This window comes from Leptopilina heterotoma, unplaced genomic scaffold (assembly GCF_015476425.1).
Source record: "Leptopilina heterotoma isolate Lh14 unplaced genomic scaffold, ASM1547642v1 Lhet_267, whole genome shotgun sequence".
Taxonomy (NCBI): Eukaryota; Metazoa; Arthropoda; class Insecta; order Hymenoptera; family Figitidae; genus Leptopilina; species Leptopilina heterotoma.
This window is the reverse complement of record NW_025110976.1, coordinates 787,716-800,386: the sequence shown is the minus strand read 5'-3', so window position 1 is coordinate 800,386 and position 12,671 is coordinate 787,716. Positions and strand designations below refer to the sequence as shown.

At 25.7% G+C, this 12,671-nt stretch overlaps 1 protein-coding gene across 3 annotated transcripts; it reads left to right on the top strand.

Moving 5' to 3' along the window:
- Positions 1 to 1,635: 1,635 nt before the first annotated feature.
- LOC122503631 (G-patch domain and KOW motifs-containing protein) lies at positions 1,636 to 12,274 on the top strand. 3 transcript variants are annotated; one of them, XM_043614252.1, is made up of 6 exons: positions 1,636 to 1,758; positions 2,952 to 3,108; positions 9,214 to 9,595; positions 9,735 to 9,838; positions 9,929 to 10,239; positions 10,824 to 12,274. In XM_043614252.1, the coding sequence occupies exons 2-6, from the start codon at positions 2,963 to 2,965 to the stop codon at positions 11,234 to 11,236; spliced, it is 1,356 nt and encodes a 451-aa protein (XP_043470187.1). In that variant the 5' UTR covers positions 1,636 to 1,758; positions 2,952 to 2,962; the 3' UTR covers positions 11,237 to 12,274. The 3 variants fall into 3 exon arrangements, with proteins under 3 accessions (XP_043470187.1, XP_043470188.1, XP_043470186.1); XM_043614253.1 differs by having other exon boundaries at positions 1,644 to 1,662; XM_043614251.1 differs by lacking the exon at positions 1,636 to 1,758 and adding an exon at positions 1,783 to 1,806.
- The last annotated feature ends 397 nt before the right edge of the window (positions 12,275 to 12,671 follow it).

The following is a 12,671-nucleotide window of genomic DNA, read 5'->3' as shown; positions in this document are numbered from 1 at the left end:
AGAGTGTATATTTTTCAGTGATAAGTAATATATTAATAATATAATGAAATATTTATAAATGTTCAGAATCAATTTTTTTGGTATATAACTACAAAGTGTTTTATTCTTTGTGGAAACAATTGAACAATTCCTAAATAAATAATATTTACGAATTTGTAATTTACTTTAATTATATACTTTATAAATAAACAGCTTTAAATGTCACATAAAAGTTATCAATAAGTTAATTTATTCGTTTGTCGATCATTGTAATATGATGTTTTGCATCCTGGTATGCAACAAACCATAATTTTGAAATTTTATTTTAGGAATCATATGTCAAAACATAACCATAACCTATTGATAAGTTTTTGTTCTCTCACTTGCTTATATTTTACGATATAAAGAGAGAGAGCAATATGCGCATGTACTGCGCATGCGCGCGGAGCATAAGTTTTGTCATTCTGCGAGTATAGTTCCCCTACAGAAAAAGGTTTCATTTTTGAGAGACTTCACACAGTCAGTTCAGTCTCCTTAGGCTGGAGTCCCATGACAGCGTTTTGCGTTGCGTTTTGTAACTAGGCCATGAGTGTGAGAGAGATACAGATATAGGTTTGCTCTATTTGCACTCATTGCCTAGTTACAAAACGCAACGCAAAACGCTACCATGGGACTCCAGCCTTAGTCTTACTCCCTGATTAGAGCATTTGCATAAACGGGGATAAACAGGCGTCTCGTTATGTTGTATGCTTATATATACATCATATACATATATTACTGTGACGGCTATGATTAAATTTCTAAATAAAAGAAATTAAATATGTAAAGATTTTAATTAATAAACATTTTATTTTACTATTAACAAAACGATAAAAATTTTTTTAATTTAAAAACAAAGAAATTTTAAAATACCACCTTTGAGTTACTGAGTTACGTCATCACATGTAATATACATAATGTAGAAATCCTAGGACGTAATATACGTAGTATTATACATGTATAAGGGTGAAGTCCCATTGAACCGTTTTGCGTTGCGTTTTGCAACTAGGCCATGAGTGCAAATAAAGCCAACATATATCTGTATCTCTCTCACACTCATGGCCTAGTTACAAAACGCAACGCAAAACGCTATCATGGGACTCCAGCCTGAGGCCGCAGTCCCATGGCAGCGTTTTGCGTTGCGTTGTAATGAGAGAGAATGCAGCAAACGTATATTTGCGTCTTTTTCTCTCCCATTACGACGCAACGCAAAACGCTGTCATGGGACTCCACCCTGAAACCACGTATTATACATCATGTATTATACGCACCCATCCCTGAATTCTTGATTTCCGCACCTACGAGATTTAGAATTTTTTAAAACGAGAAATATAAGTTAAATAACTATAATTTTTTATTTATTAAACACGTACAATATGAAAGTAACTATTTGAATTTGTTTGGTTAACAGTAATACCTACATTTACCCTATTATTTATAATATTTGTTTGTTAAAAATTGTTAATAAATTGTTTATTTAATAATTGTTAATTGCTACATTTTAAACTTAACGCCAAATAGTAAGGACGCACTCTAGTGAGAGTTTGCACACCTAATGATTGCGTCGTACCAGTAACCAGCCGTACGCAGGAGTTGTCAATCAAACTTAATTTATACTTCGTGCTTCTCCGTGTGTTAGTCAACGTGAGTTTACTGTGACGATTGTGACGTTTAAAAACGCATTACTTTAAAATATTATATTTTCTAACTTAATAATGTTCTTGATTTTGTAAACAATATGTAAATAATTGCTTCATTCATGATTTGATGAAAGTTAACATTTACGAAGTGACTATTTGGCCCGTCGGCGGGCCATATAAGCTACTTTTTTTATTTGGCCCGCCTGCTTTTTTTAATATTTCAAAGCGGGCCAAATAATAAAAGTAACTTATTTGGCCCGCCAGGTAAGAAAATAAAAGCGGGCCAAATAGAGAGTGGTATATTATTTGGCCCGTCACAAATAAAAATTGCTTTTTTTTATCTGATCTTCAGTTAATAATAAAATTAACTATAAAAGAAATAATAGTAAGTGCATTAACATATTTTTTGCTTTTTATATCGTGAATTAATTTTTTTTTTGCTTTAAGAATGTAAATAATATTTTTTTTATGTTATTAACCTTAAAACACTTATGCGTAAAAAAAGTGGTAAGCATCCCAAAAATTGTCTTTATTAGCGGGAATTTTAAATCAAAATTTTTCTCGTTGTTAGATCAAAATTATTTGTTCAATTTATATTCTTTTTTGAAATCATATTAATTTGCAAAAATTGTAATATACATTTCATAAAGTCAAGATGAATGAAAACCTTTCCAATCGCCTTCTTTTATATTCTTGAAATAATCATTAATAACAAAAGTTTTACACCCAGAAAAAAGGTTCTTTGAATCAATGAAATTTGTGCAATGCTATAGAGTCACAAAAAAAGTTTCTTTGATTTAATGAAATTATTTCTTTAACTGTTTTTTGTTAACTCAAATAAATATTTCTTTGGATTTAATAAATCTTTCTTTAAGTCAAAGACATAAATAATTCAAAGAGATAATTCCTTAAAATGTTCTTGGCCATTTATTTGTCTTAAAGAAATTTTTCTTTGGATCAAAATATTTATTTTTTTTAATTAACTTTTTAAAGCAAACGATATAAAAAGCAAAAAATATGTTAATGCACTTACTATTATTTCTTTTATAGTTAATTTTATTATTAACTGAAGATCAGATAAAAAAAAGCAATTTTTATTTGTGACGGGCTAAATAATATACCACTCTCTATTTGGCCCGCTTTTATTTTCTTACCTGGCGGGCCAAATAAGTTACTTTTATTATTTGGCCCGCTTTGAAATATTTAAAAAAAGCAGGCGGGCCAAATAAAAAAAGTAGCTTATATGGCCCGCCGACGGGCCAAATAGTCACTTCGTAACATTTATTGTTAAAGAAAACGCAACAATGGCAAGTGGAGAAAGCGGGGAAAAGAAAATCTCTTTTGGCTTTTCAAAGTCAATAAAGAAGCCTGTTTTAAACAAAAATCCTCAACCAGAGAAAAAAGTTGATTACATTGAATGCCTAGATGAGAAATCAATTAAAGTTGTAGGGTAAATATTTTAAAAGATTTATAAACCTTATTTTAAACACTGCGTCTATACGTCCGACTAGCCGGATAAAAAAATTTGTCCGGGTACTGTTAGCCGGACGCAATAAATTCGTCCGGATACTGTCTAGCCGGACGTTTTGCTGCATAACACAGCTGGGTCTAAACGTCCGGCTAGTAAAATACTAACTAAATAGCCGGTCAGCCGGATAAAATGTTTAGAGTCTAAAACGTCCCGATAAATTAATGAAAGAAATTTTATCTGTATATAGTAAAAATGAAACTGAAGTTAACAATGTTGATTCAACGAAAAAATGTTTCTCTGAAAAGTTCAGGATACAAATTTTTCTTAATAAAATTGTTCATGTAAACGATGGGGAAACATTAGTTCGTATTTTTTTGTGACGGATTTTCTAAAAATCACGAAATTTCAACTAAAACCAAAATTATTGTTTCTTTGCCTTGAAAGCAATTTTTTTCTTTTCACGATTATCTATTTTAATGTCAGAAACCATTTAGAAAAAATTTCAAGAGGATGTAAGGCAGGGAATGCAGTGAATTTGAATTTTTTTTTGTCACAGATTTGACGAAAATTCCGAAATTTCAAATAAGTTGTTAATTTATTTTAATTATTTAGTTTAATTAATTTTCTTGACTTGGAAGCAATTTTTTTCTTTTGATAATTATTTATTTTAATATCAGAAGCAATTTTAAAAAGATTTTAAGAGGATCTAAGGCGGGGAAAGCAGTGATTTTGTATTTTTTGTCGTAGATTTTCCAAAAATCCCGGAATTACAATTAAAAAACAAAAATCACTTCTTTTCCCGCCTTGAATCCTCTTGGACTTTTTTAAATGGCTTCTGACATTAATATGTTAAGTCTAAATGTAATAAAATATAATTTATTTAAATAAAATAATTTTTTTGAAGAAGAGTAATAGATAAATGTTACAGTTACTATAAAAGTTTAATCAAAATTATAATGTTGAATAATTTGAAACCCGTGTAATCCTGAAGAAGATGAAAATTCAACTGGTAAAATTGTTATATATTCTATATTATCTAGTTGTCATTTATTCAAATGCTGAATTTTTCAAAAGGTAACTTATTAAAATATTTATGTTATGCAAAACTTTATTTTCTCGAACCATTATTAACTCAAATTACCATAAAATATATTTTTTAATGTTTATAAAAATGTCATATGACATAATGTTTACTGTAACAAATGTTAATTGCAAATAATTTTTTTATACTCGAATTACCACTTTTACAATGTTAAAAAATCCAAATGGAGTTTTAATCTAAAAAAATTGACTACCAATTATTATTACAATAATTGACTACAATATTTTATAATGAAGAATAGTCAATTCTTTAACATTGTAAAATTGGTTATTCGAGTATAAAAACATTATTTGCAATTAACATTTGCTACAGTAAACATTCTGTCAAATGACATTTATAAAATAATATTAAAAAATATATTTTATGGACATTTGAGTTCATAAATGTTCGAGAAAATAAAGTTTTGCATATCATAAATATTTTAATAACTTATCTTTTGAAAAATTCAGCATTTGAATAAATGAATAAATTTCAAATTATTCAACATTATAATTTTGATTAAACTTTTATAGTAACTGTAACATTTATATAGAACTATTACTCTTCTTCAAAAAAATTATTTTATTTAAGGGTTAACACCACTCTAGAGGCAGAAAAGAAGACCAATTTTTGATGATTTGTTTTGGGAAAATGAAAAAAGGAATAGGTTTTCTTTTTGGAGGGTTTGTTAAATACATATTGAAGTGTAGAAAAAAATTTTTATTTTAAATTTTATAACAAAATGGCGACGATAAATTTTATAGTAACAATCGACTAATCTTTTTCTTAACAAAACGTCCAGAAAGAGTTTTTGAAAAGTTCAAGTCCTGGAACAGAAAACAAAGAAATTTCATGATGTATATAATATACACGGAGAAAAATATAAAATAACTTTTACTACTTTTATAGAAAAAAATTTCCGGTAAATTTTTTACTATAAAAGTAGTAAAAGTTATTTTATATTTTTCTCCATGTAAACTTTGGAAGTGCATAAGGGTTTTTTATATATCAATTTTTGTAAAAATCGCGCACTTTTGGGTACAATAATCGATTTTTTGCCAAAGAGTAATAAAAAGTAAATTGTTTATAAAAAATAAAGTTTACATCAAATTAAAAAATCTGTATGTAGTTCCAAAGTTTATAGTATTTAGTTTGTAAAATTTCTTTACTTTTTGTTCCAGGACTTAAACTTTTCAAGAAACCTTTCCGGCCATAAAAAATAGTCGATTTTGAATATGAAATTTACCGCCGCCATTTTGTTATATAATTTTAAAAAAAAATTTCCACACTTCAATATGTATAATTAATAAATCCTCCAAAAAGAAATCCAATTCTATTTTTCATTTTCTCAAAATAAATCATCAAAAATATAGGTCTCTTTTTCTGGCTCTAGAATGGTGTTACCCTTAAATAAATTATATTATTCAGTAAATGCGAATCGGATAATTTGCTTATTTGCTGAAAAATAAATTCTATGATAAACTCACTTCATTAACATTTAAAACTTTTTAAATGGATAAAACTACGATTAGAACTTTTTAAATTCCGGAAATACACAGGCGTCCCAAAATATTTTTGTGAACAATAATTTTTTTAAGACTTACAATCTTTAAAAAATATTGTATTCTTAATTTATAGACATTTTTTAAATAAATAAATAAAAAAAAGATATATACATAAATAAATGTTAGTCTTCTATTTACATTATTTATTTAACAAATATGTGTTTGTAAACTCTGCATAGAATATATTTTGATGTTTATTTATCTGAAAAAAATTTATTATAAAATATTTTTTGTAAATATTTATAAAAAACCAAAAAATTAACGGAGTGTCTATTTGGCCCGTCAGCGGGCCAAATAAGTTACTACTTTTATTATTTGGCCCGTCACCCCAGTTCCATACATTTCAAGACGGGCCAAATAAAAAAAGTAGTTTATTTGGCCCGTCAGATAACAAATTAGCTGTAATTAATAACAATAGATTATTATTATTACTATTTTTACAAATAGATTAATTTAATCACCAGGTACTATTTTTTACATGAATTTGACAGGTAATGTAATAAGAAAATTCTTCTTAAAAATTTTAATAAAATTCTTTGAAACGATTGAATTATTTTTAAAAAACAAACGAATTTTTCACAAAAAAATAAATTATTTTAGCAAATAATCAAATTCTCTAAAACTCAATTAGTTTAAAAATCTACTATTTTAATACAATTTCACGAAAGAATTTAATATTATTTATAAACAAAATTTTGATAAAATTCTACGTGAGGTGAGAATTCAATTATTTTCATAAATAAATACATTTTTCGCAAGAGTTCAATTATTTTTATAAAGAAAAAAATTATTTTCAGAAATTCAGTTATTTTAAAAAATTTAAATAAAATCCTTCTCAAACATTGAATTATTTTTATAAATATTAAAATTTTCACAGCAATTATAACTCTAAAAAAATTTTATAAAGTCCTTTGGAAGAATTCATAAACAAAATTTTAAGAAATAATTAAATTAAAAAAAATCGCACAAATCCAAGACTTTCTCATTTTTTTATGAGAATGTAAAAATTGTATACTTCGGAAATTTTCATTATTGTAAAAATAATATTTTAATTTTTATATTTTTAAAAAGTTAAATTTTAGAATAATTACAGTTAAAGTGAGAAAAAGTGAAATTATTGAAAAAGTAAATAAGTATTTAAATATTTATTTAACTATGAATAAAAATTAGCCTTTTCAAGAAAAGCAATTGAAATTTTTTTTAGTTAAATTCCCGTAAATAATTTTAAAAAATGAAATTGGAAATTGGAAATTTTCATTGATATTTTATGATTTATGATTCATTTATATTTTAAAGAATTTTATTGTTTACTTTTAAAAATTATTTTTAAATATAATTTATAATATTATGTACTAAATATGTTTATAATTTGCATCTTTACTTTGAGGTTAAAATATACATTACCTGCATGTCAAATTCATGTAAAAAATAGTACCTGGTGATTAAATTAATCTATTTGTAAAAATAGTAATAATAATAATCTATTGTTATTAATTACAGCTAATTTGTTATCTGACGGGCCAAATAAACTACTTTTTTTATTTGGCCCGTGTTGAAATGTATGGAACTGGGGTGACGGTCCAAATAATAAAAGTAACTTATTTGGCCCGCTGACGGGCCAAACAGACACTCCGAAAAATTAATATAATAATTATAGAATGACAATAATTATAATTGTTATTACTATTATTATGCATATTATGTTTTCGCATTTAGTTATCAAATTAATTTTATAATTCATAACCTAAAAATGTCAAAAACATTCAAGGAATATATTATACTTGTAAAAATCTAATAGACGGACGAATTATAAAGTTCATTATTTTATCCGGATACTGTCAAACGCTTATCACCAGTACATACAGTAAATAGCCGGATGAAATATTTTGGGAGCTATATGTCCGTATATCCGGACGTTTAGACGAAATATTTCGTCCGACTAGCCGGACGTATAGACACTTCGTATTTTAAAATACGGAATTGCACATAACCTCAATGATAACAAACCTATGAATTATTGTTTTCATATAACATGAAAGAAAACAATTAAATTATTATTTTAGAAATACAGTAAATTTAAATCAATATTTTATTCCAAACAGGACATTCTGTAATTTCTCGAAATAAGTACATAGATATAAATTATAATTTCATTTTTTTAATGTTGACAGAGTGGCCACATGTCAGTAAAGTCAGGAAAAAAAATTTTTGTCAGTAAACTCATGGAAATGTCAGGAAAAAAAATTTTGTCAGTAAAGTCAAGGAAATGTTAGGAAAAAAATTTTTTGTCAGGGAAATTAAGAAAATTGAGACTTTTTTCGGCTTATTTTAAAATATTGCGATTTTTTCGACTTTTCTTCCCAGCCTTGCAACAAAATACCCCAATTTTTAGTAAAAAAGTGCAACTTATTTTGATTTTTATAATGCGAAAAATAACTATAAACAAATCTTTCAAAAATTGTTTTTGAATCATTTTTTAACATAATTAAATTTTTCAAATATATCTATAATAAAAATCTTTTTGAATAGTTTAAATTTTGTAAAATTTGATGGAAAGTAATTAATTTATTTTAAGTACTTTGTTACACTTTTTAAAAATCAATTTTGGAAGAATAAAAAATCTTTAAAGGTAAATTTAAAAATGAAAATTAATGAAAATTAGCTTCTAATTTTTTAAAATTCAGTATTTTAAATAAAATATTTCCAAAAATTCAAATACATACAAAAATAATAACATTTTAGAATTATTTTTAACATTTTGGAGAAAACAATCTTGTTCCAAATTTTTAATTAAAATTCATCAAGAAATTAATTATTTTTTTTTAAACTATACAAAAATTCTTTTAAGAAATTCAATTATTTTCGAAAAATTACATTATAATATTCTTAAAAAATCTAATTATTTTTATAAATAACAATATTCATCACAAGAATTCAATTATTTTTAAAAGGTTTTACCAAATTTTAATTGTATGGAAATTTTCCAATTTAAAAAACTATTATCTTTCAAAAATTATTTTAAAATATTTAAAAAAAAATTAATTGTTAGAATTTCTTTATTATATTTTTTTGAAAATATACCTTAATAACTTAAGAAAAAACAAGTACAGTTACAATTATTATAAAAAATTAAGTTTTTGTATTTAATTTTAAATAATTGAATTTATTCTAGAAGAACTTTCGGAAAATTATTTAAAATAATTGATTTAGAGATGAAGTTTAATTGAAAATTGTAGAAAATAATAGAATTCAGATAATTATAACTTTTAGAAATTATTAAAATTCATAAAAATTACTTATTTTCCGCAAACTTTCATATTTTCCTGTAAAAAGAATTCTGTCAGGAAAAATAATTTTAATGTCAGTAAATTGTCAGGGAAATTGATAAACTGAAACTTGTGATTACCCTGGTTTTTATAACAATTTTTTTATTTACAGGGGAGAAGAAAAAAAGGATGAACCTCTTATCATTCCTATGCTGGGATCGAAAACATGGCATGATCGAATTTTAAATAAAGTTAATGCAGATATTTTTGAGCCGAAAGTGGAACCAGTGACAAATGAAAACGCAATTAATGTGAACATTAAGCAAGAAATAATTGATGAAACTAATGATAATGGAGTTGTACCTGAATCCGATATTCCACAACCAATGGAAATTGTAACTGTAAAAGAAGAAAATCAGAATGAACCTTTAAAAACCTTAGAAGAACAAGCTGCTTCCGAAATTTTACAGGATTTGAAACAGGAACAAGAAAATACAAAAGAAATTTCTGCTGTTCCTTTACCTACTGACGATTCTTTAGTAGGAAAACAAGAAGTAAGTATTTTTTTTTAAATTAAAGAATTCATTTTTTACTTAATTAACAATTTATCTGCAATTTCGATGTGCACAAATGTTTTCAATCACATTCATATAATGGAATCGCACTATTATAAATTACATGAACATTTTACAGTCTACACTTAACGACTATGAACAAATACCAATTGAAAAATTTGGAGAAGCAATGTTACGAGGAATGGGATGGCAACCAGGGAAAGGAATTGGTAAAAATCAAAAGTATGTAATTTTTGTACTCTTAAAAATATGTTTAAAAAATGAAACTTACTGTAAACAATTTGGCTTAAATAAGTAAATTCTATTTATCAGAATTGTAGCAGCAGTAATTCCAGAATTAAGACCTCGAGGAATGGGTTTAGGGGCAGACAAAATAACGATACAAAAGCAAATAGCTGCGTCCAAAGTAGCAGAAGAAGGAAATTTGAAACTTGTTAAGGGGGCTTTCATTAAAATTATTACTGGCAAACAGTCGGGTAACTATGGACATATCGAAGGACTCGACGACGACGGTGGCCGATTAATGATTAAATTAGCTCTTGGAGGAAGTATCATTTCAATCAATGAGTCTTTAGTCCAACTAGTTACAAAAGCTGAATTCGATAAATACTCAAAAGTGTTAAGTGAGTAATTTCAGTTAAAAGCTACAAATATGTCACCGCGTCTGAGAAAAGGGACCTTATGACGAAACTTAACTTTTCTAGTGAAATGCGTTTAAAGTTTTTCATTTAAATTACTGATTTTAAGCGAAAATACTTATAATCATTTTCGTCATAAAAAAAAGTATATTTTCATTGAATTTTTTTTTATTTGTTCAAACAATTGCAAAAAATTTTTTTTAATCCGCGAGTAATTGCATTACATTTTAAGGACTTTAAAGTATAAGAAACCGTCTAAATCTAAAAATAATTTTTTTTGATCATAAGGTCCCTTTTCTTAGATGCGGTCACATATAGGGACTTTTAATTAGATAAATTTGACATTCAAATATTTTAAATATATATTCTAAAAATTATTAATTTAGAAATAAGAAAAAATTATCTAAAGAATCCTATTAATACAAACGAAATTTTTTAAACTCGTCTAAAAAAAATTCTATCTATTTTTGTTCAAAATTTGATCTCTATTTAAAGGTCCCTTAAAGTAATTTTGAAATTTTACTTACCTCGCAGGCGTAGCGTTTAATATTTTTATAAAATGATTCCAGATTCTAAGAAGTATGAGGAATTTAAAAATAAAGAGACAAATGAAAATTCTGTCGCTGAGGATCGAGTAAATAGTGACAGTAGTACAGAAGAAAATTGGAAACGCGGAAGAGACAGGTATGATAAGTCTCGGGATCGAAAAAAATCAAAGAAGCATAAAACATACTCAAGTGATGACGATTCGGAATCTGATAAAAGATCTAGAAGAAGGAAAAATTCAGATGATAGTGATTCCGATTATAAGCGAAAGAAATCAAAGAAAACAAAAAAACACAAGACACGAGACAGTTCTTCAGAACGATCAAATAGGGGCAAAAGAAAACATAAAGAGAGAAACAGAGAGTCGAGAAACTCAAAAAAGGAGGAAAAATATAGAAATAGAAGATCTCGATCGCGTTCCCCTCGAAGGCGATAGCAGCAAACTGAGCATTAGTTCTTAAATTAATTTGATATATTCAAAGTCGTTTAGAAACAAAAAATTTCCAAATGTATTTCTTCCTTAATCGTCAAAGAGAAAGATGTATAAAAATACAAGTAACTGACTATTTATTACTATTTTTTTAATAAGAAGCTTAAGAATAATGACAATTTTCTTAAATGGATTTACCATTATGTTCACAAAAGATTGAACGTAATAATTTTATAATTCACATAACATTTTTAATATTTTCTTTAAATAAACCTTATTTTTTATACATGACTTTTTATACGAAATATCCAGATTTACATTTTCATTTGACACAAATTCTTTAAAGTAAAATATAAGTTTAAATCAAGAAATTAATTATGGAGAATTTTTGTTTACTTAAGAGGACTTTCTGGTGAAAAATTAATAAAAAAACGCACTTTTTTAAACTCTTATTTTAGAAAATGTATTATAGTTATTGCAAATATTCCTTTTGGATATTGTTACATATTACAAGAAGAGAATTTAAAAAAAACATTTTGAGTGTTTTTAGTTCATTTTCGCAACTGCAGGTGGCATCTAAAAAAGGTGCCTTTTATTCGGGGAGACAGTTTTCGGGCAACATGTTTTACATAAATTAAAAATTCAAACGGGATTCTCTTCATAAAGGTTTTTCTAGACAGTAAACATCAAAAATTATTTTTTTAATATTTTACAATTTTTTACACATTTATCTCAAAAAATCGAAAAAATTATTTGTTTTTGGATTAATTTACCCCCGTAGAAAATAACGGGGTAACAATGTGAAATTTTAGAGGTTTGTTGTCTAGTATTTTAGATAAAGCATCGAATGGTTTTTGGTTTTTTAAAATCGGTTCAGTAGATTTTGAGAAAAGTGTCTCGCCCTTTTCAAAAATGTGTTTTCGAGAAAATCGCTTTTAACATGTATTACAGTAAGTTAAGAAACAGTAATAAAAATTGCTATAACTTTTTTTCCTTTACATATTTTTTCAACATTGTTTTGAGACAGTAATTTTATGATATTAAGGAACATTTTAAAGCAAAACAAGAAAAATCTATTTATTTTAAATCCTTGACCAGAAAGTCCCATTAACAAATATTTCTCTAAATTTATTAAAATTAAATAAAAAATTAAAATATGTATTGTAAAATATTATTTTCTAATAAAAAGGCTTTTAAATAATTGATTTTTTTCGACTAATTTTATGCAAATTCTAATTTAAATAATTGAATTTTTGAGAAATTTTTATTATTCACGAAAAGGATTGAATAATTTTTACGAAGATTTTTACAAAATTTTTTTTCTTAATTCAATTCTGTTTGGAAATGTTATAAAAATAGTAAAAATTGAAAATCATAGAATAGCGAAAAGTTTTTAAAAATAATTTAATTTTACAAAGAATTCAATTAACATTTTTGACAA

What these genes read in the sequence shown, in the direction of transcription:
- LOC122503631 (XM_043614252.1), top strand. Translation starts at nt 2,963, where the DNA reads ATGGCAAGTGGAGAAAGCGGGGAAAAGAAAATCTCTTTTGGCTTTTCA. An exon ending in AAATCAATTAAAGTTGTAGG is followed by an intron (nt 3,109 to 9,213) that starts GTAAATATTTTA and finishes TTTTATTTACAG; the next exon opens with GGGAGAAGAAAAAAAGGATG. An exon ending in CTTTAGTAGGAAAACAAGAA is followed by an intron (nt 9,596 to 9,734) that starts GTAAGTATTTTT and finishes AACATTTTACAG; the next exon opens with TCTACACTTAACGACTATGA.